The sequence below is a fragment of the Chaetomium tenue genome, assembly GCF_020726465.1.
Source record: "Chaetomium tenue strain MPI-SDFR-AT-0079 chromosome Unknown F5144scaffold_1, whole genome shotgun sequence".
Lineage (NCBI taxonomy): Eukaryota > Fungi > Ascomycota > Sordariomycetes > Sordariales > Chaetomiaceae > Chaetomium > Chaetomium tenue.
Window position 1 is genome coordinate 2,446,180 of NW_027117329.1, and position 27,704 is coordinate 2,473,883.

General features: G+C 57.1%; 11 protein-coding genes across 11 annotated transcripts; 7 read left to right on the forward strand and 4 right to left on the reverse strand.

Annotated features, from left to right (window-relative positions):
• The first annotated feature begins 1,856 nt into the window (after positions 1-1,856).
• F5144DRAFT_555114 (uncharacterized protein) lies at positions 1,857-4,082 on the forward strand. The gene has a single exon (XM_066787881.1). The coding sequence runs from the start codon at positions 2,284-2,286 to the stop codon at positions 3,736-3,738; it is 1,455 nt and encodes a 484-aa protein (XP_066648334.1). The 5' UTR covers positions 1,857-2,283; the 3' UTR covers positions 3,739-4,082.
• Positions 4,083-4,822: 740 nt separating this feature from the next.
• F5144DRAFT_597526 (uncharacterized protein) lies at positions 4,823-6,353 on the reverse strand (the record flags this gene model as incomplete). Its single annotated transcript, XM_066790880.1, has 3 exons — positions 4,823-5,171; positions 5,227-5,840; positions 5,898-6,353. 3 exons carry the CDS (start codon positions 6,351-6,353, stop codon positions 4,823-4,825), a joined length of 1,419 nt encoding a protein of 472 aa, XP_066648335.1.
• A 232-nt stretch (positions 6,354-6,585) lies between these two features.
• Positions 6,586-7,409, forward strand: F5144DRAFT_555140 (uncharacterized protein). The gene is made up of 2 exons (XM_066787882.1): positions 6,586-6,969; positions 7,123-7,409. Exons 1-2 carry the CDS (start codon positions 6,744-6,746, stop codon positions 7,212-7,214), a joined length of 318 nt encoding a protein of 105 aa, XP_066648336.1. The 5' UTR covers positions 6,586-6,743; the 3' UTR covers positions 7,215-7,409.
• Positions 7,410-7,563: 154 nt separating this feature from the next.
• Positions 7,564-8,547, forward strand: F5144DRAFT_555143 (mitochondrial 54S ribosomal protein mL54). Its single transcript, XM_066787883.1, has 2 exons — positions 7,564-8,031; positions 8,184-8,547. Exons 1-2 carry the CDS (start codon positions 7,620-7,622, stop codon positions 8,438-8,440), a joined length of 669 nt encoding a protein of 222 aa, XP_066648337.1. The 5' UTR covers positions 7,564-7,619; the 3' UTR covers positions 8,441-8,547.
• Positions 8,548-8,651: 104 nt separating this feature from the next.
• F5144DRAFT_555146 (TAFII55 protein conserved region-domain-containing protein) lies at positions 8,652-10,759 on the reverse strand. The gene has a single exon (XM_066787884.1). It carries the CDS (start codon positions 10,362-10,364, stop codon positions 8,778-8,780), a length of 1,587 nt encoding a protein of 528 aa, XP_066648338.1. The 5' UTR covers positions 10,365-10,759; the 3' UTR covers positions 8,652-8,777.
• A 793-nt stretch (positions 10,760-11,552) lies between these two features.
• Positions 11,553-12,724, forward strand: F5144DRAFT_31964 (uncharacterized protein). Its single transcript, XM_066784027.1, has 2 exons — positions 11,553-12,244; positions 12,304-12,724. Exons 1-2 carry the CDS (start codon positions 11,650-11,652, stop codon positions 12,594-12,596), a joined length of 888 nt encoding a protein of 295 aa, XP_066648339.1. The 5' UTR covers positions 11,553-11,649; the 3' UTR covers positions 12,597-12,724.
• A 115-nt stretch (positions 12,725-12,839) lies between these two features.
• On the reverse strand, positions 12,840-15,635 carry F5144DRAFT_555150 (Six-hairpin glycosidase-like protein). The gene is made up of 5 exons (XM_066787885.1): positions 15,156-15,635; positions 14,742-15,061; positions 14,162-14,675; positions 13,297-14,084; positions 12,840-13,230 (listed from the first exon to the last, which is right to left on the reverse strand). The coding sequence occupies exons 1-5, from the start codon at positions 15,299-15,301 to the stop codon at positions 12,962-12,964; spliced, it is 2,037 nt and encodes a 678-aa protein (XP_066648340.1). The 5' UTR covers positions 15,302-15,635; the 3' UTR covers positions 12,840-12,961.
• A 1,516-nt stretch (positions 15,636-17,151) lies between these two features.
• On the forward strand, positions 17,152-18,889 carry F5144DRAFT_480934 (triose-phosphate transporter family-domain-containing protein; the record flags this gene model as incomplete). Its single annotated transcript, XM_066785257.1, has 3 exons — positions 17,152-17,583; positions 17,648-17,948; positions 18,009-18,889. The coding sequence occupies 3 exons, from the start codon at positions 17,152-17,154 to the stop codon at positions 18,887-18,889; spliced, it is 1,614 nt and encodes a 537-aa protein (XP_066648341.1).
• A 182-nt stretch (positions 18,890-19,071) lies between these two features.
• On the reverse strand, positions 19,072-20,823 carry F5144DRAFT_32249 (uncharacterized protein). Its single transcript, XM_066784060.1, has one exon. The coding sequence runs from the start codon at positions 20,371-20,373 to the stop codon at positions 19,255-19,257; it is 1,119 nt and encodes a 372-aa protein (XP_066648342.1). The 5' UTR covers positions 20,374-20,823; the 3' UTR covers positions 19,072-19,254.
• Positions 20,824-22,081: 1,258 nt separating this feature from the next.
• F5144DRAFT_555156 (6-phosphogluconate dehydrogenase) lies at positions 22,082-24,364 on the forward strand. Its single transcript, XM_066787886.1, has 4 exons — positions 22,082-22,328; positions 22,645-22,677; positions 22,748-23,303; positions 23,363-24,364. Exons 1-4 carry the CDS (start codon positions 22,315-22,317, stop codon positions 24,236-24,238), a joined length of 1,479 nt encoding a protein of 492 aa, XP_066648343.1. The 5' UTR covers positions 22,082-22,314; the 3' UTR covers positions 24,239-24,364.
• An 83-nt stretch (positions 24,365-24,447) lies between these two features.
• On the forward strand, positions 24,448-27,532 carry F5144DRAFT_501749 (uncharacterized protein). The gene is made up of 3 exons (XM_066786398.1): positions 24,448-24,798; positions 24,873-25,139; positions 25,212-27,532. The coding sequence occupies exons 1-3, from the start codon at positions 24,760-24,762 to the stop codon at positions 27,063-27,065; spliced, it is 2,160 nt and encodes a 719-aa protein (XP_066648344.1). The 5' UTR covers positions 24,448-24,759; the 3' UTR covers positions 27,066-27,532.
• Positions 27,533-27,704: the final 172 nt, after the last annotated feature.

The following is a 27,704-nucleotide window of genomic DNA, read 5'->3' on the forward strand; positions in this document are numbered from 1 at the left end:
ATCGAGTAAAATAAATACAGTGTTTTTAGACCTTTGAGGGGCTTTCCATACCTACATTTGAGGTCTAGTCAACGGTTTGGAGTTCGGGCTCGATCAGAATCTGAACCGAGATGCGCGAGCAAATAACATCATTATGGAGCTCCCTACTTACTACCTAGAACAAGGGTGGGTTATTGAGAAACACAGTATATCTCATTGGGAGAGCCAAAGTTGTCGGTTCGTAGGTTGGCTTGGAAGTTTAAAGTTGCCATCTCATTACAGCGCCGCTTGGGTCTCGTGTGGACGACCCAAAAGCTCAAACGGCTTTACTTCGAGGAGGGTGAAGAATTTTTTTAAAAGAAAACGATAACTTCAACTACCTGTAGATAAATGAACGGCTGCTTGGGGGGTGGGGCTTGCCGAAGGAAGTCGCGTGTTGATGGTTCCTTCCCTTGAGCCTAACTTCCCCAACTCCTTTTATTCTTTTCTCAAGCCGCAAACTCTACAGCTCCCAGAGCCTTGGTTGTGCTAGGTATGAGTAGGCTCGGTTTCCAAAGCAAACGTCAAGATACCCAGCGACTCTTGTCGCAGGACCGCTACAGCACCTGGGATTGGCTTTTTATCTCCATGGCCGAGGCCCCGGGCCCTGTCCCGATCTGCAAGGGGCCAACAATACCTATGCACCCGGGTCTCGAAGTTGATGTCGCCTGACGAGGGATTCATCCGATACTGGTAGTCTTGGAACTCGGTTATGCGATTTGACACTGCCATCCGATGGAACTGCGATGTTGCGAGAAAAAGCCTTGAAGCATACATGCCGGGTTGCCACAGTCTCTCCCCGACCGTCATAGGGGTTTCGGCCTACGGCCTCGGGCTCTCGCCTCTTGGCACTGCAGAATCAGTCACGGTAATGTCTCGTGGATGTTGCATCCCTGCCCATCTCGAACACTTCCCTCTCTGAAGGTGTTGTCCTTCTGCAGTATGTGGGGGGTTTGTGGGCGTAACCATCATGCAGTCTGGCAACATAATCACCAGGCGCCTGGACAGTTCGGCCACAATGTTGTTTTCAGAAACGATGCCGAGGTTTTAGACGCTAATGCAACCCCATCATCCAGGCTGCCGGGTTGCTTGATGCGTGGTGTCTAGACTTGTCACTTCCCTACAGAGCTGTCCGCTTCTTGTCCTCGTCCTTATTTTCACATCCCCAGCCTCGCAAAAAAAAAAAAAAAACGTGTGGGCGGAGATGAGAGAAAAAGAAGAAAGAAGAGCAAGAAAATTATCCACTCGCTGGCATTAAATATAAACTTAGAGTCCAGTTAGTTGTCAGTTGTCTAACTTGTCCTTCTCTGTCTCGGGTTACACAAAATTGTCTGAAATTCAACACATGAGTTTGTGGGGCGACGAGCACCAAAAATGCTGAAATGGTTGGACACCCAAATTAAAGCATTATAATATGTGAATATTGTTCTTATGACAACTACCTACATAGGTCTGGTAGTCCTGCGGTTGTCCATATAGATTTGGTAACTGGTGGGTGACAATTATATTCCTTGGCAGGGTTGTCGATTACGGGTTAGGTGATACATAGTCAACTAATGACTAGAGGTTAAAACCCGCACAGAAAAACCCATCACTTTTTATGCGGATAATGAAGGTGCTCTGACTGGTAGCTATTCACAGTTGATGGAGTATTATGATTCGAGCCACCAGATTACGGCGTGGCGTTCGGTGGAGTTCCTGCAGACTGCAGTTCGTCGCCTAGCCTGGCTGCGTAACGTCATACTGGTGCGCCCTTGAAGCAGCTGGGCAGACAAGCGAAGTGACAAGCTTCTAGTTAACCAATCACAAGGCGAATCTGGGACGGGGTGACCGTCCCACCCCCCAAACGGTGGGTCACGCTGGGCTCCGCCCGCTTCTCACCAAGGCGTTATCTGGCAATTGCAATCGATTGCCCAGGTTCAACAAAACCAGCGAGACAACAAAGCCTCTTCAGCCCTCCATTCCTCCCTCGAGCTCTGTGCTGCGACAGGGCGATTTGAGCCTCCGGATACTCGATAACTCGACTGCTGCTCCTTTCACAAAAAACGCCTGCGAATCGGCTCTCGTCTGCCACACCGACGTTCCAGTTGACCGCCTGCATCTCCAACCTCACCGTCCGAACAACGACTCCACTCTTGCAGGCGGGGCTCACGGTGCCAACGGTGAGACGAGCGATCTTGGACCTCCCGCGAAATTAAGCAAACATCCATCTACTCGAGTGTCGTCTTCTTCTTCAATATTCCGTAAAGTGACTGTTCGCGCACGATGGCGCCCTCGGATACGCATCGCCCACGGCAGGCAGGGCTGCGCAATGTCAGCAGCGCCGCCGAGACCACAGCGCGGACAGGCGCGCCATCGACCCAGCGCCGGAACGATGGTCAGTTGAGCGCCGCTGCATCGACGTTTAACCAGGAACTAATACCCGTAAATTCAGAGTCCTGGGTCGAAGTAACCTCGCAACCGTCGTCGTCGTCGTCCTTATCGTCTATCGGAGACGAGATCGTGACAACAGGACTCAGGGTTGGTGGGATCTCGTATCCACCAAGGCGGAGACGGGCACACCAACAGCATACGATGCCCGCTTCTTTTATCGTCGGCCACCCTGCGACACAAGGCGGCACAACTAGCAGCCAGGAGGAATACGATGAGACGGAGAGCGAAGAGGACCGAGTCATGACCAGCTCGACAGAAGCGGTACATCCGTCCGCGAGTTTACCCCGTCATCAAACCGCTGTGAGGGCATCCGCCGTGGTGGATATGGACTCGGAGAGTGATGGAGACGAGAATGCGACGGCCCTTGGTCGGCCGTCCAACAGCCCTGTGTTTCGGCCTCAGCCAAACGCCTTTTCACACCCTCCCTCACACTTGGCCCACCGCCACTCAACTGGCTCAGCGGCATACAACCATCCTTCTCATTCCCGCCCTCCCATGCCCAACCGCCCACACGCCCGTTCCCACCGGGGCCAAAGTTACATGTCCCCTCCCAATGAAGCCGACAACGATGCCGCGCTACGTGCTTCGTTAACCACCCTCCTCTCCTGCGCCGCCGCAGCCCGCGGGTTGCCCAAGAACGAGGAACGGCGGACCGCCCCCGGCGCCGGAGCCGGCGTCGTGCCGAGCTCCCAGCCAATGGAGCTCCGTCTAGTCCCCGAATCGGAGCTCATGGCCACCAACAGCCCGCCGGCTCCACCAACAACAACCCCAGCCAGCGGGGCCGGGGCCAAGACCGCCCGGACGGCATCCAACTCCTCCGCGCCCAGCGCGCCATCCTCCAACTCCGGCCGCGAGCAGCAGCAGCAGCAGCAACAGCGGGACTCCAAGCGCGGGCTCCCGTCCACGACGCAGGGCCGTCCCGCGCGCGCCGCCAAGAAGAAGCGCACCTCGGCCACCCTCCTCGACGGCGACTCCGCCACGGACGCGGCGCCCTTCTTCAGCGTCAGCCCGACGCTGCTCACGTGGGTGGTCAGCGCGGGCGTGGTGGTGCTGGTGTCGGTGGTCGGCTTCGGCGCCGGCTACGTCATCGGCCGCGAGGTCGGTCGGCAGGAGGGCGGCGGCGGCAGCGTCGCCGCCGCCGCGTCGTCTTCGCTAGTCGGTTCTAGCGGGGTGAACGCCTCGTCCGCGGGCGCTGCGGGCTGTGGTGGTGAGCTGGTTAGGGCGGGCGCTGGGGGCACGCTGCGGAGGTTCCGCTGGGGTGGCGTGGGGAAGAGCGTCGCTGCTTGAAGCAGGAGGACACTTATATGCTTCTTCTCCCTCGGTCACACCTCAAGCGGGTTATATATCGATGATTTATGTATGGAATACGAATGACGCGTGGAGGGGACGAGGCGTTGCATTGGAAGCGGCTGATTACGGGACATGTGTAACTATTCAGATGCCGATGATATACGGGGCGGTTTGCTTTAGGTTCGTTACCCGTTTCTGCATGGAAACCGTTTCTTTCGTTCCGGTCGGCCGGCCATGGTTGCGCCTTCCTGGGAGGTGTCTTGCGGTTCTTGGTTCATGGGGATATTGGTAGTCTCAGATCGTCTCGTAGCAACAATACCACCATCGTAGTTTTTGTTCATCCATGAGTTCTCGTTTAGCAGGGGATATTCGGCATCATTTTTTCAACAAACATCCTCAATTGGTAGGGATGGCGGACGTCGTCCCGACTATCTATTATGACTCTCGTACATCGATCGGTTGCTAAAGGGTATCAGGGTATGTAGGGTGGGATACTCACCAGGCATGAGATGAAGCAAGCCGTGTAAAATCGCCCGCGTACCCGTCGAGACTGAAGCTGGCCTTGGTCGGGGGAGTTGCCCGAGGGAAATGCAAAACAAAGATGATAGACCACCGTGACCGTACCGTACAAACAAAGATATCAACCCAAACTTTTTATGACCCACGGAAAAGCCCTCGAATGCCCTCAGAACCCTCGGGAAGCGGACGAGCGCCGGGATGGGAACGGCTCCAGAGAACCTTCTGCCACCCCGCGGCGCTAGGTATGCCACAGAGCCCACGAGCCAACGAGCCCACGAATGCAGTAAACCCATCATTATCTGACCGCCTAGGAGGCGAAGATCAGCAAGCCCACCAGCATGGCTTTTGCGCCGATGCGTCAAGGAGCTGCCAAAGAGCAAAGCAGCCCACGAGTCAAGGCAGCCCACGAGTCAAGGTCAAGCCCTCAGGTGTATCTCTCTCTCAAAGCCCACGGCTCCCGGCACGGGAGTTAGAGTTCAAAAGCCGACAACCCACAAGCCCTCGGATGATACTGTGCAAAACCCTCGCTGTGTCCCTCATGTGCGGCTGTATCATGTACTTCTTAGAAAGTGGTCCGCTTGCCCTGGAAGCCACTGCCGCCACCGCGGCCACCGCCGAACCCGCCGCGGCCACCACCACGACCACCGCCACGGCCGCCGCCGAAACCACCACCGCCACCACGGCCACCGAACCCGCCGCGGCCACCGCCACGACCACCGAAGCCACCACGGCCACCACCACGGCCACCGCCGAAACCACCGCCGCCGCCGTTGTTGTCACGGGGCTTAGCATAGTCCAGACGGACGGGCCTGCCATCCAGGTCGCCGCCGTTGAGAGTCTCGAACACGTTCTTAGCATCATCGATGGAGGAGAAAGTGACATAGGCGAAGCCCTTGGGGCGGCCAGACTCCCTAATTAAATGGTTAACAGTCTGAAAAGTCGAGCGTGGAGGGCATGGTTACTCACTGGTCGGTGGGAATACGGAGGCTCTGGACCTGAGCGACCTCGTTGAAGTAGTTGGAGACGGAGCTCTCGTCCGCGCTGAAGGGCAGGTTGCCAACGAAGAGGGTGTCGCTCGGGGGGCTGATGACATCGCCATGCTTCTTGGCACGGTCGGCAGCACGAGCATTGGGAGCGGAATCGGCACTGGGCTTGGAAGCAAAGTCAAGGCGCAGGTCGCGGCCCTGGAGGAAGGCGCCGCTCTTCTCATCGTAGGCCTTCTGAGCAGCCTCGGCGCTGTCGAAGTCGACGTAGCCGAAACCACGCGAGCGGCCGGTCTCCTTATCGCTGACGACACGGGCGCTGACGATGCCCTCGATGCTCTGGAACTCCTCGTACAGGGCGTTGTCATCAACACCCCAGCCGAGGTTGCCAACCCACAGGGTGGCGCTCTTCTCAGAATCCTCGCCGTCGGACTTGGTTTTCTTGGCAGAGGCATCAGCAGCCTCGGGCTCCTCCTCAGCCTTCCTCTTCTTCGAGGGCTTCTCGGCAACGGCGGGCTTCTCATCGGCGGACTCCTCCTCATCGGAGTCGGAATCGTCAGAGCCGGAGTCGCTGGAGTCTTCCTCATCCTCGTCAGACTAGGGAGCAAACGTTAGCAACCAGGGCACTGTCATAGGAGTTTAAAGAAAGCTTACGTCATCCGAATCAGAGTCAGACTCGGCCTTCTTGGCCTTGCCGTTCGCCTTAGCGGCCTTGGGGGCAGGCTTCTCCTCTTCCGCCTCCTCAGACTCAGACTCATCAGAGTCGGATCCATCAGAGCCGGATTCAGAGGAATCAGAGCTGTCCTTAGCAGCCTTGGCCTTGCCGTTAGTGGCGGCGGCCTTGGGAGCGGCCTTGGGGGCATCAGCCATCTCGACGTCCGACTCGGAGTCGCTGGCCTCCTCCGAGCTGCTGTCGCTGGCCTCGGAAGCGGAATCGCTATCAGAATCGCTCTCCGACTCAGACTCGACCTTCTTGGACTTCTTGCTGACGACCTTTTTCGCGGCGCCCTTGGACTTGTCGACCTTTGCGGCAGCGGCCTTGACAGGCGCGGCAGCCTTCACGGGGGTAGCCTTGGCCTTGACGGCCTTGGTGTCCTTTGTCTTGCCCATATTGAATTTGAAGTGATTGATGGAAAATGGATTGAAAAGTTTTCTGAATGGACAATTGTGTGAGGAAAGGTGAGGAAAGAGAAGTCGAGGAAGAAAAAAAGGAAAAAAAACTTGGGGAAGGAGTGGCTGGAGGTAGATAAGCTTATCGCTGAAAATTTTGGCGGGGCCGGTGGGCGGCAAGGTTGCATGCCAAGAGAAGATGGAGTGCTCGACTGCCTTGAAATTCGGGCACGAACTCCGCCAGCTTGCTATTGGCTGCCAGCGAAACCCAGGTAAGGTGCGCATCACAGCTCCATTGCAGCGGCCGAACCGACCTCCCGCTCAGCACCCACCCCAACACACGGCCTGCGCTCGCTATAAAACGCTCGGTGCAGCCAGCAACACGTCATTATGCCGACTCCCGAATCCGAGGCCTTCCTGGCCAAGAAGCCCAAGGTCGCCCCTACATTCGACGGTGTCGACTACGACGATACGAAGCGCCTCAAGCAGGCCCAAGATGCCATCATCCGCGAGCAATGGGTGCAGGTCATGATGGGGCGGCTGGTCCGGGAGGAGCTGAGCAAGTGCTACTACCGGGAAGGTGTCAACCACTTGGAGAAGTGCGGTCGGCTGAGAGGTCAGTCCATCCCCGACGGAAGAGAGGGAGACCTGGCGGGGTAGAGGGGATGGATATATGCAGTTGGCAGCCTCCCGACAACAGACTTGGAGCAACCGCCAGGCGTAGCAGGATAGCAGATAGCAGGATAACAGGATGCTAACAAGGGTACAGAACGATACCTCCAACTGCTGGGGAGCGCCAAGGTCAAGGGCTACCTTTTCGAGCAGCAGAACTACTTCACGAAGGATGGTGCGCAGCAATAAACAATTGCGCTGTTGGGGATACGCAAATGAGCGTTTTGGACCGGACGCAGGTTCATGAAGAGGAAATGCGTCCCGGGGTTGCGTAGGTCAGTGGAAGGCCATGTGAGCTTGGAGCTGGCCAAGTTGGAATCCCAACATTAGGGATTCAATTGAGTGTACATACAGGCAATTGAAACGCATTAAAACCCAAAAAAACCCCTGCTCGCAATGATATTCGTAAATGCAAACGTTCCGGCTGTTTTTTTTAGTTGGTTTCTGGTGGGCTGTCTTGATGTTTGATATCAAAACTGCGCGCTTGGCGCATCTCGATCTCCATAGAAATTTTTGGTTTGGCTTCAATTCCGTCCCTCACCCACCCACCTAGCAGCTTGCAACAAGCCGGTACAACACCACACTCACACAACCATGATCTGCCGAACCTGTCTCCGACGAGCCGCGGGGTTCACAACCCGCCAAATAACCCCGCAACCCTTCACACGAGCCACGGCAGCGGCACGCACCTTCACGACGACCCTCCGCACGCGCAATGCCACCCCAACAGCACCCACCGCGGCACCCGCAACAACCACTGCGGCGGCCGAGTCGACGCCCGACCTAACACCCCTCACACCGCCGTCAGCCGGCGACAGCGAGGCCACCACCGAGCCGCGGTCCTCCTGCCCGGAGGGTACAGTGCTTTCAGGCCTGAACTACATCAAGGGCAAAAACGACCCGGTTGCGCTCGCCGACGAAGCCTACCCGGCATGGCTGTGGAACTGCCTGGAGGTGCAGAAGAAGGCTGATTCTACGGCCGATGCGGACGCGGGAGATGAGTTCTGTACGTTCCAGTTCTTGCTATTGCTTCTCCCTTCCTCCCTCCCCCTCTCACCTTTCCTCCCTCTCCCTCTCACCTTTCCTCCCTCACCCACACCCCACCCCCGCCCCCAAAACCCAACCACAAACGCATCCACTAACCCTTCCCCCACCCAGCCAAATCCAAAAAACAGCGCCGCCTCGCCCTCAAGCGCAAGCGGGTACAAGAGGCACGGCTGCTGGCGTCGGGCGACCTGGAGGCGCTGGTGCCCAAGATCCCGCTGCAGAAGCAGACCATCAACCTGCCGGGGGCAGAGCCCGGGAACGTGGGGCAGGCGGTGGCGGCGGTGGACAAGCGCGAGGAGCTGCGGCGGGCGATGCGCAAGGAGCGGCGCGCGGGGATCAAGGAGGCCAATTACCTCAAGGCGATGTAAAGGGGGTATTGGGGTTGTTGTTGCCTGTTGGTGTTGGTGGTGGTGGTGCTGGCTGGGGAGATGCATGGTGGGTGCCGGTGACGGGATATAGAGTTACTGGGAGATGGATGGGCGAGGGCGCCCAGATGTGTACAAACATTTGTGATTGTATGTATTCTATTTGGCACAAACACACCATTGCATCGGCTTTGGTCCTCGTTACTATATTTCAAGTTCATGAGGTGCCAATCCATGGGCGGTTAACCTATTGCTCGCATGGTCGTGGCTGCATTACATCGCTAGGTTTAAAAGCAAGTCACCACCCTCCCGTAAATTACAGGACCAGGTTTCGGATACCCTAATCCTCCTCCGCCTCGCCAATGGACGACTTTTTGAGCAGTATCTCCGCCTTCACGTTCCGAATGTTCCCCTCGAGTCGCTTCCTCATGATGGGCTGCACCGAGGCCGCCAGCTGGGTTTCGTACATTTTGAGTTGCTTCTTAAGGCTCGCAATGACGGCCCGAGTAGCGGCGGCCGCCTCGTCTTCATCGCCGTCGTCCTCGTCTTCGTCCTCGTCTCCGTCTTCTTCGTCTTCCTCGTCCGATTCCTCTTCCTCGGCGTCGCCCGCTTCATCCTCAGCCTGTGGCGCAGGCGTGGGGGCGGCTGCGGTATTGGGTGTAGTGGCATCGGGTACCAACCCGGGGGTCTCGACGAGTGGGGTCTCGACGGCTTCCAGGAACTCGGCTTCGAGAGCGGCGTCATCAACTTCGAATTCTTCCTCCTCATCGGGCTGCTGACCCATGGTCCCATCGCCGAAGTAGTCGTCTGCCTCGCCCTCGGCGTCTTCCTCGTACTCCTCCTCTTCCTCCTCGTCCTCCGCACCGTCTTTGCTGTTGTCGATCCATTCGGTCCGGACAGACAAAGCCTCACGATCGGACGCCAGTAACCTGTCGACCTCAGCTTCCTTATTCTTTATTTCCAGCTTGCTGAGCCGCTTGCGGAACCGGCGGTTCCTAGCATCGTGCATTGGTGGTGTGATGCCGTGGGGCCATCTGTGGCCGTGCTCGACGGCTCTGGGGAGAGGCGCCGTCTTGGCCTCCTCCTCGCTCTGAACTCGTGCGAAAGCCATCAGCATCTGGCAGATGTCTGACGACTTGACCATGGACTTCTTGTCCCATGTTTTCATGCCCTCGGTTATACTGGGCAGATCCAGAAGAATGGCGGCGTACAGCTGGCCCATAACAGTGACCACGGCTCGCCGGCCTTCCTCGTCCAGCCACTTAACTTGAAAATCCGCTCCTCCTTGTGCCTTGGGAACACCAATCTGTTTATTTTGGATTGCTGTCCGCAGGTAGTCGCTGGGCTCTCCCGGCATCATGCGGAACAAGAACTGCTCTTCGATGACCGGGTCGACCTCTCGATCCTCCGCCTCCGAATCGTAGCCCTCGCCGAGCGGTTTTGTCGGGATCCGACCGACAGGTTTCACTTTTAGTGTTGGTTGTCTCACGAGGCCAGGTGTGGTCGGCTTGAGAGTGATTTTTGTCTTCTTGGACTGGTGCGCTAGGGCGGTACCCTTGCTAAGTGGCTCCTCGTCATCATCGCTCTCCTCTCTCGTTCGCTTCTTTGCGGAGGGCTTGCTGATTCTGCCCGTTTTCGTCTGTGTGATTTTCGGCACAGCCGATATTGTGCCCAGACCGTTCGATGTGGAGATGGTCCCAGGACGTGCGAGGCTCGGGGGACGGGAATCGGCGGGTGTCGAGGGCTGCGATTTCGTAACCAGGCGAATCTTTGACGGACCCTGAGACGGGGTTGGCGGAGTAGGTGAAGTAGACTGGAACGAAGTGTTGGGAGTGATCATCGCAGCACCGCCGGCGGGTGTTGCGCGGCTAGTGATTTTAAGACTAGGTAGCCGCTTTGGCCCAGGCGGCTGCTGCGGGGTCTCCATCTTGAGTATATCTTCTGAAAGGGTCTGACGGATTTCCTTCAGAGACGCGGGAACGGGGTCGTCGTGGTTAACGTCGAGGAAAGGAACACGTTTAAGGTTGAGGGTAGCTGAAGATGGAAGCTGTCACATTAACTGCTCCCCCGAAAAAGGATGTGGCTGACGGCTACACACGGTCAAACAAATAGTCAAAGGCAAAAACGAGTCGCGGTGAGCCGTTCTGCAGTTCTTCCGAGGTCGCGATTGTACGGCTTGATGGCCGGCGGTTGGTTGGTTCCTTGGAGTTGATGGTTGCTGAGAATCGACGCGATGCGCCGACTGGATGTAGCGATCGATAAACCCTGGCTCTGGCCCGAGTTCTTCTTGGCAATGGTCTGGAACCCCCAGCGGTGTGGGGTGGTGGTCGACAGGGATCAAAGCCTGTGGTGGGGTCTAAAACGGGAATGCCGTCGTTCTTTCGTACCTTGAAATGCGGTTTGAATCGAACGTTTGCACAGGAAAGCTGTGTGGAAGGAAGTTTGGGAACAACTGGCGAGGAGAACTGATTGAATAAATAGATTGTTTACTGGGCTAGATCCGCTTTAATCTATGCGAAGGATCGTCCCCGCTACGGGATTAGGAAGATTTTATTATCCCTCTTGATGCTTGTTACCTATTCTTCGATTATTGTTCTGAGAGAAGGTGGGAAGACAATAGGTAACTGGCCGAGCTACACACCGTATGGATGGATAACTTGGCGCCACGGTCACAACCCATGCGCTCCCATCTTTACGCGCTAGGAAACCCCACTTTACTTCTGCACCCGTGGACCCGATCTGAACACAATCGAAATCCAACACACGAACCAGCAACCACACACCCACCTCGACAGACGTTGTGATATATTCTGGCCCTACTTGGTGGGTTGTTTAAAGTGGCGAAACAGCAGAACAGAACCCTATTTATCAGACGGAGGGAGAGAACTTCACAGGGGCTGATTGTCAATGAGCCAGTCCCGACCGTATCGTACCGGTCATGAACAGTTTCCCTATTGCATGAGCAGCCTGTGAAACAGAGAGAACAGCGGCTCCAACCTTGATCCATTCGCATCCCATCTAGGGTTGTCATAAACCCTTTTTCACGAGTTCTCGGCCGGAGCCTCCAATCCAGACATCGACGACGAGCTTTTCTCATTGTTCAAACATCAACCTTTCCCATCCACCCAACACCAAAACGAGAACCACAAACATCCATCCACACCCACCACCATCAACCACCATCACGCTACAAACACAAATAAAACAAAAAGATGACACCACCACCACCCCTCTTCCACGCCCTCCTCCGCCCGGCCGTCCTCCAGATCCTGCGCGCCACGGGCTACCACAGCGCCAAGACCTCCGTCATCGACTCGGTCACCGACCTCGCCGCGCGCTACTTCCTGCACCTGTGCCAGCTGACGGCCGTCTACGCGGCGCACAACAACGAGGACCTCCCGCCGTCATCACTACTATCATTACTCGGGCCCCCGCACCCCGCCGCGAACGGGCTCGGCAGCAGCCGCAGCAGCACTCTTGGTGACGGCGACGGCGACGGCCAGGGCGTCGATGGTGTGCCTGTGCCTGTGCCTGTACCGGCGCCGGCGCCAGCGCCAGCGCTAGCGACGACGGGCGCGGCCGTGGTGAACCCGGTGATTCCCGCGCCGACTATCGTCGACGTGCGCATGGCGCTGCAGCGGTCTGGCGCGCTGCTGCCTGAGCGGCTGTTCGAGGAGCAGGAGTATTTGGGAGAGGAGGACATGCGCGGCGTGGAGAATTTTATTGCGTGGGCGATGGGGTCGCTCAATAAGGAGATTAGTAGGATCGCGCTGGATGGGGTGGATGAGGCCGGGGATTATTTGGATGGTGAGTTCTTGCGCTTCTTTTTTCTATTGTGGCGGGGTGGTTGCTGATGCATGGAACAGCCTTGAAGAAGAAGCACAGCAAGAACGACGACGACTCGAAATATCTCGGCACGCTACTCGGCAAGAGCATCGAGCATGGTGATGTGCTGGTCGAAGGGGGCGAGTGCCCGAGCATTTTCGTGTGGGAGGAGCGGAGGCGGATCGCGGGGCAGAAAACGCCTGAGCCGCCGGTTCTGCAGAATCATTTCGGGGAAGTTAATGGGGATGGCGATAGGGAGGAGTCACGGCCGCCTAGTTCGGGGCTGAGCTCGCTCGGCGATCGCAGCATTGCGGATGAGATGGACCTGTCATAAGAGGCAGCTTCGCCGTATTTACTGTATTGTGTGTTGGAATATATTAGCCATCGAAGGAACATGTCACGGAGGGCCGCATGGTCGCAATATGGGAGAGTCGACGGGGGGTTGAAGCATAGCGATGGCGTTTGGGACCGGGTGGGAATAAAGAAATCCATTACTTCGTGGGCTGCTTCCCCTTGGCTTAATTAAGTATCACCGGCAAGGCCACAGGAACAGGGGTACACAAGGGCATATCAACGGTAACCTCGGAATATGCAGCAGGATATATCATTGAAGAACAGTAATCGGCATAGGACCATTCAAGCGCAGTTTTCGCTGCAAACACAAGCAATCAGCACCTGCCAACAGCCCCCAACCCCCTCTTATTTCTTGAACTCCGATACGCGATCCAGGTTGAACGCCGCGCTGATCAGAGCCAGGTGGCTAAAAGCCTGCGGCGTGTTCCCCAACTGCTCGCCGCTGCGGGAGATCTCTTCCGAGAACATCATCAGGTGGTTGGAGAAGCTGAGCATGTTCTCGAACAGGTTGATGGCGCGCACCAGGTACTTGGGCTCGTAGACAGACGCCCGCGTCATGGCTTCCACTAGCCAGAACGTACACATGCTGAAGGCACCCTCGCGGCCGCCTACACCTGGGAAGGGGAGGGGATGTTAATTAACTTTCATATGGGAATCAAAAAGTGTAAATGGTAACTCACCATCCTCCGACAGCTCCGTGTCGTACCGGTACACCAACCCAGTGCTGGTCAGGCCGCCCTTGTCCGGGGGCAGCATGATGCGGTCCATGGTGTTGAGGAAGCGCGGGTCGTTGGGGGCGATGAAGAAGACGAGCGGGGCGATGAGGATGGACGAGTCCAGCATGGTCTGGCTCTCGTAGCTCTGGACAAAGCACTTCATCTCCTTGTTGTAACCCTTCTCCATGACCTCCTCGTACAGACTGTCGCGGGCGGCCAGCCACTTGACGCGGTTGGGGCACGGGAAGTTGCGCTTCTCCGACAGGCGCAGGCCGCGGTCAAAGGCCACCCACAGCATCACCTTGGAGTAGGTGAAATTCTGCTTGTTGTTGCGCACCTCCCAGATGGACATGTCGGGCTGGTTCATGATGGTGAGCACAAAGTCGAGCATCTTGCGCACCGCGCACCACAGGTCCCAGTGCACGGGCTTGCCGTATTTGTTGTACAGGTAGATGGCGTCCATGAGCTCGCCGTAGATGTCGAACTGTTGGTGGAAGGCCGCCCCGTTACCGATCCGCACCGGCTTGCTACCCCGGTACCCGTCCAGGTGCGTCAGCTCCCGCTCGGGAATGTCCGTCTCGCCCCGGATGGTGAACATGATGGGTAGCCCGCTGTCCTCCACCCGCGACTTGACGAACCGCTCGCTGATGAACTCCATGTAGGCGTCGGCCTCCTCGGTAAATCCTAGGCGCAGCAGGATGTAAATGGTGAAACTGGAATCGCGGACCCAAGAGAACCGGTAATCCCAGTTGCTTGATCTGGGGGTCAGTGTGTCCGTTAGAACGGTGTGGGGGGGTGAGGGGCCTAAGAAAGAATGTCTTTATCTCACCGGACGCCTCCGATGTCTTCGGGGATGGAGAATGTCGGGGAGGCGATGATGGCTCCCGTTGGCTCGTAGGTCATGAGCTTCAAGATCATGAGACTCCGCGCCACAACCTCACGCCAGCGGCCCTTGTACTTGCTCTGGGAGATCCAGTTGTACCAGTACGTCTGGGTGTCGTGTTGCTGTGTGTCGAGCACCGTGCTGGTAATGTTCTCGGTGATGTGGTTTTCGACATCGTTTCGGATGACAAAAGACACGGCTTGACCCTCGCAGATATCGATGCTGGCGACCACACCCTCGCCTAGCATGCCGGGCTTGGAAGCCTTCTTGAAGCGCACGATAGGCCAGCTTTCGTTGCTATCCTCGCCGCGGTCTATGCTGACGTCGAGCTGGAGCTTGGCATTCTTGCTGTGGAAGGTTGCTGTCTTGCTCTGAGGGCTGTGCGGGATACCTTCCTCCTGGAGCACGGTGGTAGTGTGTGGCTCTGCGGCATAGTCAAAGGCAGGGAAGATCTCCACATCTACCCGTTAGAGGAGAGCTTGTCAGCCTGGATGTTCATTCTCCTAGATGACTTGCCAGTACTGACCCAGTTGAAGGCGGCCGCGGATGCACTCGACCCGGCGGACTAACCACTGCTTGAGCTCCTCCTGAACACTCGTCATCTCGCGGTAAGCGCCCTGCTTCGGCCCCTTGAAGATGACCTTGGCATTCTTTGGGCGAGGGAAGAAGTCGACGAGGTCCACAACTCCATCCTCGTGGATGTAGCGGGTCTGGAGGATGTTTGATGACGGGAGATACTGTTGTTTGGTGGTGCAGCTGAGGTGGGCAGCTGGATGGATACTGAAGTAGCCGCCCTTATCCTTGTCCAGAAGACGGCAGAAGATAGAAGGAGAGTCAAACTCGGGCCTGAGGAATGTTAGTGACTCAGTATAAACAGAACATGCTATCGGAAGGCTCGGATGGGAAATATAAGACCGTTTCGATAACACGCTGCACTCACCAACACATGAAATCGACGCTACCATCCATGCCAACCAGAGCACAGGTCCTCATGTTGCCAATCAAGCCATAGTTCTCGATGGGAAGGTAGCCAGCCCCGGACTTCCGCATTTGGCTCTCATTCTGGGCTGAGCAAGGGGCAGCCATGGTGAAAAGCAAACAGCCTGAGAAGGCAGTGGAGGATGTGTCACAAGAATGACGTTAGTAGCGAGGCAAGAAGTAGTGTAGCCCAAGTTCAGGCTGGGTTATGGTGTGTTGAGATGAACATGAGCTGAAGGGAGGACCGCATTGGGCAATGACGCCAACAGAGGGAGAAAGGAAAGGATGAACCAGCTCCGGCTTCCGAGCTTCCTTTACTTGAACTTGATTTCCTGATTTTTAGCGGAGACTACACTACGCGACCAGGACTCCAGGGATGGCTTATAACAACAACTTGGAATTTGGAGATGCATTCAAACGTCCAACCACCTAACCTACGACTTGCGGGGTAGAGAAAGGGGGAACACCCGTTATGGTTCAGGTCGCATCACCCCGCATTCCAGATCAGCTTTACGATCTCTAAGTGACTGGATCTGGGCTCCTAGGGGTCCTGCGGGATGCATTGTGATCCTGAGTCAGCCACCTTGGTTGCATGCTGCTGTCTTGTGCTGCACATGCTGAAGCGGCGCGCGGAAGCTTCTGCTTGAAGCCGGCGCTGCGCTGGTGCTGAGTCCAGATTACGTGACGTATGTGTAAGTGGAGGGGCTCAAGTCGATCAGCCATGACGCAGCGCGACCTAAACGCGCCTGAGTAATCGCGGTGGGGTTTGCAGCTGAGAGCGGCAGAGAGAGTGGCAACATGCAGTCGGGTCGAGTCTAGCCAGTCGCTGGTGATAGGGCCGGTGTTGGAGAGCCACATGGAAGGCCCGATCGGGTGGTATCGTGCGCTCTCCATCCCTTCTTGTCATACCTCGAAGATAATATGGCTGGGCATTGGTGTACCGTTATAGGTTCTGGCGAAAGAGTTAAATCGACAGGCTTGCTGTTTAAGCTGACAAGGTTTGAAGTACGAATAATTCATTGTGAAGTACTTCGTACAGATCTGTAACATGCCGTCAAGTTTCTTGTAAAAGGCGGTCAAGTCCGAACCCAAGACATTGCTGTCCTACCTTCAACTTCCCACCTCTTGCTCCGAGTCTCCAATTCAAGCTCCAAATCCCGGAGCACATCCGTTTCAGTTCGGAAGAATCGCTGCCTTTTTTGCCGGTCTGGTTAAAAATTCAGCGAGCTATTCCGTCCACCTGAAACAATGGATTTTCAGAGTCAAGACTCGCGAATACGACCATTTTGGAACCCAAGCACAGCCAAGCTCAAAACAAAGTGAGAAAGTGCTGGTTTGAAATTGTGAAGTTCTGGAACTGGCGATTCGGAGGCAGGAGGCAGGAAGCCAGCTCACCAGCTCATTGATGCCGCCACAAATGTTAGGTAAGTGGTCTTGGCTTTGCGCCTTGGCGGTGTGCCCTAGCAGCAGTTGTCAGTTGTGGACAGCTGTTAGGTGTTGCTCCGGGTCGAGACTCAACCGGGGACCCGGTCATCTGGACCCCTCAAAGCCAATCCCCGTCGCGTCTTGTGCTCGGCAACTCCACTGCTCATCTGCCCTTCTGGCATGCAAGCATTATCCGGCTTGACCTTGCCGACGGGCGCCTCCCGACGCCGCCTGTGCAATTGGACCACGATGAGGCCTCGTCCTTTGCCCAAACAATGCCAGTTCCTTTCTCATCGAGCACTTCTTCCTCCGATCCTGTTCCACCGACCTCCATTCTAGAAGATAGTTTTGGCATTTCGGTCGCCTCAACCCCCGTTTCCCACCCGTCAGCGCCCTCAACTCTGGGACACGCGACAGCAGTCACCAGCGGAGCGCAGGACCCCCGAGTATCCGCTGCACCGGTTCCCGAACCCCCCCGGACGGGTCTGAACCCACAATCCACAGCCCCGGGTCTGGGCACCGACGACATCGAGATGGATGCCGTTACGCCCTCCGGCCACCGCCGCCGGCGAAGCAGTCTCATCAATCCCGCCAATGCCTCAAATAATCGCCATCGCTCGCCAGGAGCGAGGTCTCAGCCACTTCGGACGCCCTCCACCGTGGACGGCGAGGGCAAGATTGTCGAAGAGAGCAGCGATGGGGAGACTCCACGGCTCGACGAGACCGATGAGGGTGGCTTCACCGACGAAGACCTCCACGATGATGAGGAAACGGGCCTGACGGGGAAAGACAGGCGGAGGAAGAAGCGGAAGAAGAGGAGAAACCAGTTGCTCGATCAGCGGGTAGTCAGTGACGACATCTCCCCGGAGGAGAAGCAGGAGGCAGACCGCAGCGTCGCCAAGAGCCTGTTGATCAATGGCATTCTGATTGGGCTCTGGTATTTCTTCTCTTTATTGATATCCTTGGTATGGACATGATGCCCCATCCATAATGGTGTTAAGACGGGCCGGCTTGCTAACTACCGCTTAGTACAACAAATGGATGTTTTCACCCGACAAGCTCGACTTTCGTTTTCCTATGTTCACAACCGCTATGCATTTCCTCGTGCAATTTTCCTTGGCGTCATTGGTATTGTTCATTTTCCCCTCGTTCCGGCCGAAGAACGGCTACAGGTCCGACTTGGGCCAGTCAAGACATGAAACAGAGCCAGAACGGCCCATCATGACGAAGATGTTCTACCTCACAAGGATTGGGCCCTGCGGCGTGGCGACCGGCCTTGACATTGGCTTGGGCAACACCTCGCTCCAGTTCATCACCCTTACATTTTACAGTAAGTCTAGCTGATGCCAAATCCATATGCCACCCCGCGCGTCTAATAATCCCCCTTTAGCCATGTGTAAATCCTCCTCACTCGCTTTCGTCCTGATCTTCGCCTTCCTCTTCCGCCTCGAATCTCCGACCTGGAAGCTTGTAGGCATCATCGGCACCATGACACTCGGCGTCGTGATGATGGTGGCAGGCGAGGTCGAGTTCAGGCTGAGCGGCTTCGTGCTCGTCATCGCGGCCGCCTTCTTCTCAGGCTTCCGCTGGGCCTTGACCCAGATTCTGCTCCTCCGCAACCCGGCCACATCGAACCCCTTCTCCAGCATCTTCTTCCTCGCCCCCGTCATGTTCGTCACCCTCGTCTGTATCGCCATCCCCGTCGAGGGCCCGCGCGCCCTGTTCGCCGGCCTGGAGACCATCGCCGAGGAGAAGGGCTTGCTCGTCGCCCCGCTGATCATCCTCTTCCCGGGTGTCATCGCCTTCCTGATGACGGCGTCCGAGTTCGCCCTGCTGCAGCGCACCTCGGTCGTGACCCTCTCCATCGCGGGCATCTTCAAGGAGGCCGTCACCATCTCGGCCGCGGCGCTCGTCTTCGGCGACACTATGACCGTCGTCAACGTTGTCGGCCTGGTCATCACCATCGCCGCCATCGCCACCTACAACTGGATCAAGATCAACAAGATGCGCAGCGAGGCCCAGACGACCGTGCACCGCGGCCACTTGGCCGCCGAGGAGGAGGATAACTCGCCGAGTGGTAGTGGCAGCGGCAGTGGGAGTGACAGGGATGATGACCAGGAGGATGCGGGTCTGTTGAGGCGGAGTGTGGACGGCGACGCTGTGCTGTTCACCGCCGACGGAGGGGATGTTGTTCCCGGGCCTGGGATGGAGTTGGCATCGGCGCCTGATGCTAGGCGGGCGTCGGGGGATGGGAGGACAGGTCGGGCTTGAATTCTGCGTTTATACATGTTCTCGTGATTCAAAGTGGCATTATCATGATACCCACACAACCTGCGTATCTTTTTCTGTTTTGATTTGGCTTGTGTCGAAAGGTTGGGGTAAGGAAACTTGGGAACGCGGAAGAAAGACTTGGTGACAGGCACATCAAGACCACTGTTGGGTTGGTATTAGGCAACGCATCATAGAACATATCTCATTTGCTTGGCGTGTTGATATAAGTACACACTTTGTCCTCGTCCTGGCTTGGGTGAAGGTTAAGGTTCTGGTATCTGTATCTTGTTGGCTAAAAGAAGCTTGTCGATCGATTAAGTTTTTACCATTCCGCAATGCCGAAAATGACCGCCCAACCAAACCATCTAGCCAAGCAATTTCAACCCGCCCTTCGTTTTCTGCCCAGGCTTGGTGATGCCACCGCCCCCCATCGGCCCAAGATGCGGCTCATACGCACCCGCACCATCCGCGGCCCCAGCCCCCATGCCATTACCACCCTTATTCCCATTACCCCCACCCTTCCTCTGGTTCTTCTTCCCCCTGCGGTCCTCCTTGACCATAGCCGGCTTGATCTCGGTCTTGGCCTTGCGCACGACGACGGGGTGGCTCTGGATGTACTTGCCGTTCATCTCCTTGGCGGCCTGGAAGAAGTCCTCCGGGTCGCTGAAGCTGACGAACCCGAACCCCTTGCTCTTGGTGGTGCGCTTGTCGCGCACCACCTTGGCCTTCTGCACGCTCTTCCACCGCGCGAACGCCTTGAGCAGCGACTCGTCCGTCGTCTCGCCCGCCAGGTTGCCCACAAACAGCCGCAGGTGCGCCGGGTCCCACTCCAGCAGCGAGTCGTCCTGCCACTTCTTGCCGCCGCCCTCGCGGTAGACCGTCTTTTGCTTCTCGTTCGGGTCCGTGCTCGCGCCGTTGTCGATTGGTTCCGCCGTGTTGCCTTGTGCGACCCCCGGCGTCCCGGCGCCGGCCCGGCCGTTGTTGGCGGCGGGTTTGTTGGTCGGGTCGTTGGGGTCCTTGGGCATGTACGCGCTCTGCCACTGGGCTACCTGTGCCGCCATCTCCGGGTCGAAATCGGCGCCCGCGCTATCGGGCGCGGGGAATGGGTTTCGGATCTGAAGTGGCGTCGAGTAGTTCCCGGTGGCCGCAGGGACACCATAGTACGAAGGCGGCTGTTGTGAGTAGGCTTGGGGTGGCGCATAATTGTATGTTCCGGTCTGGCCGTAGCCCCCGCGGCCGGCGCCTATGGTGGGAGCTGAAGGGTTACCCGCGTAGGGCGATGCAGACGGTGGTGCGCCATAGCTGGGGCGTGTCGCGGGGGGCCCGTAGCCGGGGTATGACGGTGTGGGTGCTGTGTAGCCGGCACCCGAGGCAGCTGGAAGTGCTACTTGTGCTGGGGTGAAAGCGGGCTTGAACCCCGAGAGTTTGCTGGCCGGTGGGCGCGGAGGGAGCGATGAATGACCTGGAGGACCCGGGTACGACATGATGAATTTCTTGCGCCCGATGGGGGAAATGTATTGTGCAGCAATGCGCGGTAGTTGTGACGTACCTGTGAGCCCAGTCCGGTGGCGGCTATGCTCTTACAACCTTTAGATCGGGTTGGCGAGTTGGCTGTGGCTGGCTCACGAAAAAGCTGCAAAGGGGACTCGATGCGATAGCCAAGATAATGACGACGCGCCTGCTTTGCAAGTGTCGAGAAATTGCGGTGTCTGCCAGAAGAGCCCAGGCCACAAGGGTGCTTGCCGAGTGGCTGAACTTTTTGAAGAGTGTGGCGTGGAAAGGTGGGGCATCTTGATGGACCCAGATTGCCAGACAGGAACGGTTTCGGGGCTGGAGATGGTCTGTGCAGCCGTGCGGACAACATAAATTTGTGACTTTTCATTTGAGACCTCGCACCCTGTTCTTTTAGCTGCCCACGCAGTGATTACAACCTGCGCGTCATGCAGCGTGGGATGTCTCCTTGTCCCCCCAAGCCCCCAACCTCCACCCAATGGAGGGGCAACGGACCCCTCCTAAGTTAGGTGTTTTGCGGCGCTTGGCTCAACATTTCCAGACAGCGGAATCGGAAACGGACGACAATCGGAGGCAGAGAATTCCTCGCCTCACCCCTACCATGTCCAAGGATTCTCCCATTGGCCGGTCTAAAAGAGCCTGAAATCATTAGCCCCAGACACAATGGCTCAAGTGCGGGAATTTGGGTCAGCAACTGCATCTCTGCAATCCCTCTTTGGTGGGGTTATCAAGCGCCGTAAGAGTCTGGACAGTGGGGGGCAACATCTCGAACAACCCGCGCTCTGGATGTCCGACCAGTGTAACTCCGATCGATCCGCGGAAACTTGCGGTTGGAAGGGCCGATATCTCGGTGCCAATCTACACAGTATTCCAGTCCGACAGCCGACCGGGCACACTTCCAAGCCTCCCACCCGGGACCAGCGGTAATGCATTGTCAACAATCGACATTGGGGCCGCTCTTGTTTTGTAAGCTGCCCAAGTTGGTATGGTGGCTGCCGGAGTTGGAAACATACAGAGTCCCCCCTGAGTGTGACCCGCCTTCCTGTGCCGTGTTCCCTGGCGCGCGGCGTCCGGGTTCCGAAACCAACAGATGCTCGACTCGACGCACCCAGTGTCTGACAAGGGCAAAAAATAACGCCATGTTGTGCCTCTCTGTTACCTCAATGGCAACCTGATGAAGGCTCAGTCATGCCAACGGTGCTGCGTGCCTATCGTAGGAGAGCAAGGAAGCTCAGGGCGGTTCTTGGCGTCAAAGCCGAAGCTTGAGAAGAGACGCAACCCTGTTGCCAAAACAACAGCTGTTGCCGCCCCGGGATACCCTGTGTTGCCATTACCCTATGGCTTCGTGGTGAATTCGGGAGATGGCCCTCAGCTGTTATTTGTGCAACACAGTTAGAGTACCTAATATCGAAGGAGGGCAAGACGTGGCATGAAGATCTGGGTAACCAGGTAGGTAGCCAAAGCCAAAAACAAGGCTGTCAGTGGCGTCGGCCAAGGAGAAGATGATGGATCTGAACAAAGCCCCGAGGGGCAGCTTGAGTGTTTCGTAACTGCCCAGATGGTGGAAGGAAGGCAAAGCAAGGTCATGACTGAGTAAGCCCCCGCGGTAATTACCCGCAGGGTTCGTTCGAGAGGTGGCCTTCGGTGGCTGTCACTTTAGCTGGCAGTCCTGCGATTGAGCCCCTCCGACATCGAAGCTCGCTTCCTATTAAAAGTTTCGTCATGCACCTTCCCACCCCACGGCTCCATTTCTTCCTCCTTCCATTTCCCCCCATTGACATCCTTGGCTGAGGACTTTCCCATCCAACACCACCACTTTTGAACTTCTCGAGCTTGCGCAAGCAGAGAAGCTCATAGCTGCCACGCTTCTGTCATCGACATATCGAAGACCTAAAAAGCAAACAAACCTCACAATGTCTGGCGCAGTGTAAGTCGCAATTACCCCACCTCCCCGCCTCCCGTCTGCCCCTCCAACAGCTTTTGGAGTCATTTTCCGAACAACTCGCGCATCACGCATTTGCGGCCGCACCTCAAGCTCGCATTGCCTTTTGCTTTGCTTTGCGTTGCTTTGCAGTGACGCGCTGCTCAGGGTGTTGATTGTCCCGTGGCGGGGACGGCAGCTTTCTTTCTACCACCTACTGAGTTCCCTCCAGCGCCCGCCTAGCGAACATCAACGTTGGCGGAGCTCTGAAAGCTGGCACTTTTTCGCTACCCTCTAAGGAAAATGCTAACGATGGCGCCAGCGCTGATATCGGCCTCATCGGCCTGGCCGTCATGTAAGTCGCCGTCCCTACCCTTTCCCGAAAGCTCCGGTGCGCCCGGCATGAGGCTGATAATCGTGTGCAGGGGCCAGAACCTGATCATGAACATGGCCGACCACGGCTACACCGTTTGCGCTTTCAACCGCACCGTGTCCAAGGTCGACGTCTTCCTTGCCAACGAGGCCAAGGGCAAGTCCATCGTTGGCGCCCACTCTGTCGAGGAGTTCGTTTCCAAGCTGAAGCGGCCCCGTCGTATCATGCTTCTCGTCCAGGCCGGCAAGCCCGTCGACGACTGGATCGAGACCCTCCTGCCCCTCCTTGAGGCTGGCGACATCATTATTGACGGCGGCAACTCACACTTCCCCGACTCCAACCGGAGGACAAAGTACCTCGCTTCCAAGGGCCTCCGCTTCGTCGGCTCCGGTGTCTCCGGTGGCGAGGAGGGTGCCCGCTACGGCCCCTCTCTGATGCCTGGTGGTCACGAGGATGCCTGGCCTCACATCAAGGGCATCTTCCAGAGCATCGCTGCCAAGAGCGACGGCGAGGACTGCTGCGACTGGGTGGGTGACGAGGGTGCTGGCCACTACGTCAAGATGGTGCACAACGGTATCGAGTACGGTGACATGCAGCTCATTTGCGAGGTATGTGCTACCGTTGTTGTCCTTGTTAGCAACCCGTGAGGCTGACGAACGTACCACAGGCGTACGACATCATGAAGCGTGGCCTCGGCATGTCCTGCAAGGAGATCGGTGACGTTTTCACCAAGTGGAACAAGGGCGTTCTGGATTCCTTCCTGATTGAGATCACCCGGGATATCCTGTACTACAACGATGACGATGGCACCCCGCTCGTCGAGAAGATCCTGGACAAGGCCGGCCAGAAGGGTACCGGCAAGTGGACCGCTGTCAACGCGCTGGACCTGGGCATGCCCGTCACCCTCATCGCTGAGGCTGTCCTGGCCCGCTGCCTGTCCGGCATCAAGGAGGAGCGTGTCAAGGCGTCTGGCAAGCTTGAGTTCGTTGGCCGCGTCAGCACCTTCGAGGGCAACAAGGAGCAGTTCCTCGATGACCTCGAGCAGGCCCTCTATGCCTCCAAGATCATCTCGTACGCCCAGGGCTTCATGCTCATGCAGGAGGCCGCCCGCGAGTACGGCTGGAAGCTCAACAAGCCGTCGATTGCCCTCATGTGGCGCGGTGGGTGCATCATCCGCTCCGTCTTCTTGCAGGACATCACCGCGGCGTACCGCAAGAACCCCGACCTCGAGAACCTCCTCTTCGACGACTTCTTCAACAAGGCCATCCACAAGGCGCAGCCCGGCTGGAGAGACGTCGTTGCCAAGACTGCCCTGCTCGGTATCCCGTCCCCGGCCTTCTCCACCGCGCTGTCGTGGTTCGATGGCTACCGCACCAAGGACCTACCCGCCAACCTGCTCCAGGCGCAGCGTGACTACTTCGGTGCCCACACTTTCCGCATCAAGCCCGAGGCGGCGAACGCCAAGTACCAGGAGGGCAAGGACATCCACGTCAACTGGACTGGCCGTGGAGGCAACGTCGCGGCGTCGACATACCAGGCTTAAATTAAATCATAGGGAGGGGAGAGCTTGTTTAATGATGGAAATGCCTTCTGGGTTGACAGCTTACGAAACGAACGTAGAGTAAAATGGAGATAGAAAATACTATCAATGAATACCCAAATTCCATTACAAGTAAATGCAAATTTTGAGAGCAACACGGCGTTCTTAGCCTCTTTGCCTTTGAACGTTCCATCCGAAGTCCCCAGACATCTTTGGCTGGTGACGACGAACCCACGTGACTTGGCAATGGTTATTTTGGCCCAGGCTTGGCAATTTCGAGGGTGTGTCAAGTGCTGCAGCCTCCAAGTCAATTCGCGAAAAGCGCGACTCTGGCGCAAACTCCAAGCTTGCCCCGGTCTTGCGACAAGACCCCAATTCACCTATCATCACCGTCACACCAATAAATCCAAAATCCGCTTCAGACAAAAAGACGCTGTCTCGACAACCTCGGGCCCTAAATGCGATAGTTCCGCCATTGCCCGAAAAACCATCATTGATTCAAGCCATCATTGCCGGGATCAACAATGGCTGGTGACCCAAGTCAAAACGTTCATGGGGACTTGGTACGTCTACACAGTCGTGATCGACCGCTAATCCGCCCACCTCGCGTCGTAGAAATGCTAACCCATCGCACCAGCTCCCACATGTGCATCTCTTGTCGACGTTTCGATATGCATCGATGCCGAGGGTTGATTTGCCCGAAGTAACGAAATGGCTTCTGCAAGCTCCAAAGATCGCTCGCGACACCGCGCCCTTTTACTGGACATACCTCGATTGCCCGCCCGACGGCTCAATCTTCCTCACCTGGCAGCCGACTGCTCGCCGGGGCAACGAATTTGCTAGTGACGGATATGTTTGGGTGGGGCCTGAGGTTTCCTACCAGCAGAGCGCGGGGAATGGCTTGGTAAGAACACCCCTCCGTGAACCGGGGCGCTGCCTCATAGACTCTGGATGTGTGAACTGACTGGGGAAACAGGGACTGGAGATTTTCTTCCAGAGGGCCGGCTACCGAATCGGCGAGCAGTTCACCGTACACTCTAGGCGACGCTTCCGACTTTGCCCCCCCCAGGTGCCGATGCCCAATCTGCCCCAGGTCGACCCCAACCTCTGGATCGTCCATTATGGGCCGGCCGAGAAGCCTGATAGAATGCCTGCCAATGCGATCGGCATTCCGCCTCCGATGCAACCGATTCTCAGCTTCCGCCAACATCTGTTCCAGATGGGTCAAATTGTCCGCAAGGAGTTCATGCTGTCCGATCGGGTCAACTGGCCACAGATCCCCTTCCCTCAGCGAGGCCAGTCTATGTATGCGCCGCCGATGCCGCAACGCCATGTTCCGCAGGCTATGGCCTACCCTCCGCACGCGGGGCCAGCGATTGGCCCTACACCAAAGAGGAGGGGTGGACATCCCCCCGCGGGACACCAGGCTCAGATGATGGGTGCAGGGTATCAGAGCAACGAAACTGCGTTTGACGACGAGGAGGACATCTCCCGCGGCGACATGTTCGATCATTTGAGCCCGCGCGAGTTAAGCATGACCCGATATCAGCAAAACCACGAGTGGATGGAGGAGATATTGTCCTCCCCGTATCGCATTGGTCAGATCGAGGCGGCGGATCTAGGCCTAGGACGGAAAGGCGAACTTGCTTCGCTCACCGAGGGGATTTTCGAAGCTCAAGGGGGCGATGCGGCTTCCGCGGGACCCAAGAAGCCATATACCGGCCACCTTGGAGAAGGTCTTGCGGCCGAGTTCCGCAAGCGGGTCCAAGAGCGAAATGAGGCTATCGCGGCCGAGAATGAACAACTCAAAGCGCAACATGAAGCAGTCATGGCAAAGTTTAAGGGCAATGCCGCGATCAAGAATGCGGAAAAAGACCTGCGCGGCGCCGTTGAAAGCACTGGGACCGAGATATGGCGGCTCGAGGGGCGGCTCGAGGACGGTGATGAAGCTGGCAGTCAGTGGAACCAGGGCGCGTCTAAGTCGTTGGACGAGATCGTTGCTCGCGTTGAGGAGCTGGTCAACAAGCGTGCCGTCGTCGTAAACGACGTTCATCGGGTTCAGGACGGCGGTTATCAGCAACCGGCGCCTGAACCAGAACTTCTGCAACCGCAGCCCCAGGCGCCGGCAGGTGCTAACCTACCAGGGGCTATGTCTCGGCAGCCCTCTCAAGCCGGGTCTGGGGTTATGATCAGCGACTCAGACATCGACATGGGCGGCACGGCGGCCGGCTTGTTGGATATGCACACCGGCTTCTCGTCCACCTCCACTCCCATGAACAGCTTCCCAACCCCGCAACCCCACCTATCCGCTATCCCCTCCAACGCTGCCACCCCATCCAACCTCCACGTCCCTTCCCCTTCTCCTGCGCCTGTACCCGTCTCTCAACCCCCAGTGCAACAAGACACCCAAATGGTCGATGTCGAAGCCCCCAAAGACGTTGCCACCGCACCCGACCAAGGCACCGGAAGCGGCGATTGGGTGGTCGTCCCCAAAGACGACACCATCCCCCCTGCAGCTACCGCACCTACCACCCAGTCCGCCGCTCCCACCGCCACCACGACAGCGGCAGAGAACAAGCCCGTCTCAGCAGCCGCCACGCCCGGCGGCGGCGCCGACGCCGCCGCTGTCGGTGGTCTAGACGCGGACAACAACGACTTCGGCTCGCTGGGCGACCTCGACACGGCCGGCGACGCGCTGGCGAACTACGACCCGCCGAGCGGCGACGAGTTGAACCTGGACCTGGAGGACTCGGCGTTTGGGGACGCCTTCCACGGCGTCGAGCATGCTGGCAGCACGGGCGGCCATACCCCCGCCGGAGAGGGCTTGTAGGACACCCGTTTCGGCTCGCCGCGCTTGGATGCATGAGCGGGCGGCAAGGCGTATACCGGATTTCCGTGCTAGGGCCGTGGTATGGCGTGGTCTTGGGTGCGGAGGTATACGGGGTGTAGGCTGGGAGATGCATGTTCCCGGTGACAGGCTGGAGAGTTTTCTAAAGAGTGAAAGGAAGAGATGGTGGTGGTTTCATGTTTGTTATATTGTTTGGGTGGTTTGGGGCTGGTTCGTGGTTTGGAATTGGGCTTAGTACTGCCCCTCTATCATGATGGGCGGGCTTATCAAGGGGCGTAATAAATCCAATTTATGCTTTTTCGTATGTCTGAATGTGGTTTGAGAGCTGTGTCGGTATGTTCATGTCGGCATCCTTGGTCCTCGTGACTCGGTATCAAAATGATGATGGCTTCGTTCGCGTGCAATATTATTGGCTCCTTGGCTGTAAATAACTGAATATGCCACTACACCTGCTTTGCCCTTGACAAATGCTTGAACGCCAGTTCAAAGACTAACCGAGTGGTACATACATCCGTTCCATCAAAAGCATACGAAGTGGTCAAGATTTATGTATGTTATTACTCCCAAACACAAACCCCAATGCTTTGCCAGGAGGTCTGGAAACCCCAGAGAAGCGGCTGA

Bases quoted from the DNA above. Each gene is read 5' to 3' on its own strand.
- F5144DRAFT_501749 (XM_066786398.1), top strand. From the start codon at position 24,760: ATGGCTGGTGACCCAAGTCAAAACGTTCATGGGGACTTG. The intron at 24,799-24,872 runs GTACGTCTACAC...CCATCGCACCAG, and splicing joins AAAACGTTCATGGGGACTTG to CTCCCACATGTGCATCTCTT. The intron at 25,140-25,211 runs GTAAGAACACCC...CTGGGGAAACAG, and splicing joins AGAGCGCGGGGAATGGCTTG to GGACTGGAGATTTTCTTCCA.
- F5144DRAFT_555114 (XM_066787881.1), top strand. From the start codon at position 2,284: ATGGCGCCCTCGGATACGCATCGCCCACGGCAGGCAGGGCTGCGCAAT.
- F5144DRAFT_555143 (XM_066787883.1), top strand. From the start codon at position 7,620: ATGATCTGCCGAACCTGTCTCCGACGAGCCGCGGGGTTCACAACCCGC. The intron at 8,032-8,183 runs GTACGTTCCAGT...TCCCCCACCCAG, and splicing joins GGACGCGGGAGATGAGTTCT to CCAAATCCAAAAAACAGCGC.
- F5144DRAFT_555146 (XM_066787884.1), bottom strand. From the start codon at position 10,364: ATGGAGACCCCGCAGCAGCCGCCTGGGCCAAAGCGGCTACCTAGTCTT.
- F5144DRAFT_555156 (XM_066787886.1), top strand. The intron at 22,678-22,747 runs GTAAGTCGCCGT...AATCGTGTGCAG, and splicing joins CTCATCGGCCTGGCCGTCAT to GGGCCAGAACCTGATCATGA. The intron at 23,304-23,362 runs GTATGTGCTACC...AACGTACCACAG, and splicing joins ACATGCAGCTCATTTGCGAG to GCGTACGACATCATGAAGCG.
- F5144DRAFT_555140 (XM_066787882.1), top strand. From the start codon at position 6,744: ATGCCGACTCCCGAATCCGAGGCCTTCCTGGCCAAGAAGCCCAAGGTC. The intron at 6,970-7,122 runs GTCAGTCCATCC...ACAAGGGTACAG, and splicing joins GAAGTGCGGTCGGCTGAGAG to AACGATACCTCCAACTGCTG.
- F5144DRAFT_31964 (XM_066784027.1), top strand. From the start codon at position 11,650: ATGACACCACCACCACCCCTCTTCCACGCCCTCCTCCGCCCGGCCGTC. The intron at 12,245-12,303 runs GTGAGTTCTTGC...TGCATGGAACAG, and splicing joins GGCCGGGGATTATTTGGATG to CCTTGAAGAAGAAGCACAGC.
- F5144DRAFT_32249 (XM_066784060.1), bottom strand. From the start codon at position 20,373: ATGTCGTACCCGGGTCCTCCAGGTCATTCATCGCTCCCTCCGCGCCCA.
- F5144DRAFT_555150 (XM_066787885.1), bottom strand. From the start codon at position 15,301: ATGGCTGCCCCTTGCTCAGCCCAGAATGAGAGCCAAATGCGGAAGTCC. The intron at 15,062-15,155 runs GTGAGTGCAGCG...AACATTCCTCAG, and splicing joins AGCGTCGATTTCATGTGTTG to GCCCGAGTTTGACTCTCCTT. The intron at 14,085-14,161 runs GTGAGATAAAGA...CCCCAGATCAAG, and splicing joins GAAGACATCGGAGGCGTCCG to CAACTGGGATTACCGGTTCT.